The following is a 3,639-nucleotide window of genomic DNA, read 5'->3' as shown; positions in this document are numbered from 1 at the left end:
AAACAGGACCACAGAAGAGGGCCTCCTTGGGTTCGGGGAAGGCAGGGTGCCCCCCCTCCCCCACGGCTGGCGGCCCTCCTCCTGGGCAGGGCAGGGCAGGGAAGCAGCCTCGTGGAAAGAATAAAGCCGTTAAATGTGCTAACGTGTGAGGAGCTGTCACAGGGAGAGAGCTGCTTGCTGCGCTTACAGCCTGGCGTGAAAACGGCACGGGCTCACACCGAGTGTGTGTGTGTGTGTGTGTGTGTGTGTGTGTGTGTGTGTGTGTGTGCGCGCACGCGCGTGTGCACCCACCGTCCAGGCTCCTGATCTACGGGGAGTACTGCAGCCGCATGGAACACGCCCAGAACACGCTGAGCCAGCTCCTCGCCAGCAGGGAGGACTTCAGACAGAAAGTCGAGGTACTGGGGGCTTCCCGGCCTGGCCCATCCCTTGCCATTTCCGAGCTTCCAGCTCCCTGGCCTCTTACCCGTTTCGTGGGAAGCTGGGGACGGGGCAGTGATGGGACGTTTTTTGTAGATGTTTTTGGCAGATGATCTTTTTTCCTTCGCATTTTGTTGGTGTTGAGAGTGGGCAGGGGAGGTCACCACCCCAGGCCAGGGCCCAGCCTGGGTGCAGCTGTGGCAGGACCCCAGGCCCCGATCCGGCTGAGTGGGGGGCTGTGACTGACCCCTGACCCTGGCCTCTCGGGACCCCACGGGGGCCCCAGGTGACGGACGTTTGCTGGGAGCCTCCCGCCCCTGCCGTGTCGTCCCCCCAGAGGCTGGGCTTCCCATGTTGTATCGGCCGGTCAGACGGCTCCCAGGGTGAACCCTGGTGCCACGTCCGTTTGCTCCGGCAGTGTTGGGGGTGACTCGCCCCTCGGCGAGGCCCGATGCCCTCTTGTGTCCAGGCAGCCAGCGGGGAGCCCCTGGTTCCTGAGGGCGGTGCCCCCCTTGGTGTGAGCTGGCCTCCCCCAGTGCCTCTGGTAGACCCCAGGCCAGGCGTCGCTCAGAATCCCCCCCACCCCCGCGTGGCCGCTGCAGACCCCCTGCCCGCCTGCCGTGAAGCCCACCCCTCTGCACACGCCTGGTCTGGGGAGGGTCTCTGGGAGCCGGACCAGAGGAAGACCAGGCACCCGGGCCCCGGTTCAGGGCTGGGGGGTGGGAGTGTCGGGGTCCGGTGTCCCGGGCAAGGACGCTCTGAATCTGCCTGCGGCCCCCCCGACGCCCAGGAGTGCACCCTGAAGGTCCAAGACGGGAAGTTTAAGCTGCAGGACCTGCTGGTGGTCCCCTTGCAGAGGGTGCTCAAATACCACCTGCTCCTCAAGGTGAGACTGGCTGGAGCGGGTCAGGGCCCGGCAGCCCCCGGGGTGCAGGGTGGAGCCCGCAGGCAGGCCGGGGCGACAGAGGAACGGGCACAGAGAGTAAGGCAGCCCGTGCTTAGCGCCTGGAAACTGCAAAGTAAGTATCAGGAGCTGTGCAGTATTTGTATGTTTTAGGAATATTTGTCAGTTAGTATACAAGGAAGATTATGATTTCAATCAGTAAGAGAAAAGAACAACCGAGAGAGACAGAAAAGCATCCTCAGGCCAGAAATAAGAGCTCCTGGGCCTGATCTCTTAACCCAGTCCCGGAGCTTCCTGGTAGCCACGGAAACAGGAAATCCTTCAGGACAGACAGACCTGCGCGGGAGGCAGTGGTTTCTGTGAGGTGCCAGGCAAGGCTCTTTAGTGAATCAGCAGGTCACCTGTTAGCTCGGCCCCTGGCTTTGTGCTGTCTTAATGTTACCCCCCCCACCCCCACCCCCGGTTATCCACAAGAGCTGGAGACACCTCGCCTCGAAGCCGTGTGTCCCCTGGGGCAGGGCTTGCTGTCTGTCTGCCAGAGTTGGGCGGCTGGACCAGAACCTGGTGGGGTGGGGCGGGCTTTGTCCCGAGGGCCTGGCTCTGTCTGCACACCCGGGGCCTGGTGGGGAGCGGGCCCAGGCTGGGACCCCTGAGTGGTCACCCACGCCTCACCACCCCCCCAGGAACTTCTGAGCCATTCCACCGACCGGCCCGAGAGGCAGCAGCTCAAAGAAGCGCTGGAGGCCATGCAGGTGGGTAAACCGAGGCAGGGGTGAGGCCGGGCCAGCCTGGGGCTTCATGGACCGTGCCCGCCCTCTTTGACTGGACCTGGGCTCGCTAACAACCTTACCTCGGTGATCGGAGATGTAGATCTTCCTGGGACGGCAAGAGGCAGAGCAGGCTCAGGGCGGTGGATGGGACCCACCAGGGGCAGAGGGGGTAGGCGGAGGGGGCTTCCCTAAGGATTCTCTTCTCTAGCCTCCCCTGGCCCACGGTGACCGCCCCACCCGGGGCCTCCCTTCCTCCTGCTTCCCTGACCGTCTGCCAGACTGTCGCCGGAATCCAGGCACCGGACTCAGTGCTGGGCCGTCTGGCCCTACCCTGCCTGCTGCTCAGTGTGTGGCATCTGCTTCTGAAATGCCCACCCCACCCCGGCACAGCCCCTCTCCCCTCCTCCCTCTGTCCGTGGAAGCCCACCTTGCAGCTCAGCCCCCAGACGGAGAGCCCAGCTCACGTCCCTCCCCCTCTTAGAACCCTTCCGTGGCCCCCGCTGCCTGCTGAGTCAGGCCCAGAAGCCAGCAACAGGCCTGACTGCCTACCCCCTGCGCCTCGCCAGGTACCCCAGGGTGAAGCAGCGTCCGCGGAGGACAGAGAAATGGGCCTGAGGTCATCTTCGCCCGAGCTTCCCAGAGCTGGGCCGGGAGAGGCCTCCAGACGTTTGCTGACACACAGCATAACCTGCGTCTGGCAGGGCGTCCCTGGAACATCATGCACGGGGCCCGGCCTCCTGGTGTCGCCCTTTATTAGCTGGTGACTCTTAGCAAGTTCATTGAGGCCTCGGGTTCCCCGCTGGAGAGGGGGGCTCATCACCCCCACCTCTGTAAGTGGGTGAAAGGGTCGTGACGCTGTGCGTGAAGCTCCTGGCCCTGGGGGCTCCCAGAGGTGGCGACCTGCAGAGTCCTCCTCATCACGGCCAACGATGTCACCTGCCTGGTCCTTCTCCAGGGGCCTGCTCGGTAGTCGGGTGACAAGATTTTGAAAGATGAAGTTTCAGGCTGGTAACCCAAGGCCCTGAGAGCGCTGGGCCCCTGGTGCCGGGGGCTCTGGTCTGTCGGGCCTGGAGGGTCGTGGCGGGGAACAAAGCAGAGGTGTTAGGAGAGAACCAGGAAGGCAGGCAGGCCGCGGGCGCAGGGGAGGCTGGAAGCGGGGAAGGCAGGGCTGGATTAGAGGGAGCTCCTGCACCACCCCCACCCCCCCGCATCTTCCCTGGATCCGCGGCTCCTCCCAGCCCCCCGTCGCCCAGGTGATGGGAGCTGACGTCACCCTGCCCTGAGAGGCCGGCGGCTGGAACCCAGGCGCAGACCGTCGGTGCCGTGTGGAAGCAGCAAGGGCTGACCCACGGGGTCCCCGCACCTCGAAACGTCAGCTCAGGGGCCGGCCCGCCAGGGCAAGCACAGAGCCGGGCCGGGCCTTGGTGCCCCCTGCCTGCAGGCGGGGGCTTCCGTCTGGTTTTGGCCCTTCCCAGGGGCGGGATGGGGGGCTGAGAGCGGCACCCCCAAACCCGGTCCTGACCTGAAACAGAACCACAGAAGAGA

At 64.9% G+C, this 3,639-nt stretch overlaps 1 protein-coding gene across 1 annotated transcript in view; it reads left to right on the top strand.

Moving 5' to 3' along the window:
- Positions 1–3,639, top strand: part of VAV2 (vav guanine nucleotide exchange factor 2) — a 203,318-nt gene that overhangs the window by 172,778 nt on the left and 26,901 nt on the right. The window contains exons 9-11 of the mRNA XM_055089387.1: positions 299–398; positions 1,211–1,306; positions 2,008–2,076. Of these exons, the coding sequence (XP_054945362.1) occupies positions 299–398; positions 1,211–1,306; positions 2,008–2,076 (265 nt within the window). The remainder of the gene's footprint in view (positions 1–298; positions 399–1,210; positions 1,307–2,007; positions 2,077–3,639) is intronic.

This window comes from Physeter macrocephalus, chromosome 13, assembly GCF_002837175.3.
Source record: "Physeter macrocephalus isolate SW-GA chromosome 13, ASM283717v5, whole genome shotgun sequence".
NCBI lineage: Eukaryota > Metazoa > Chordata > Mammalia > Artiodactyla > Physeteridae > Physeter > Physeter macrocephalus.
This window is presented reverse-complemented; position numbering and strand designations above follow the sequence as displayed.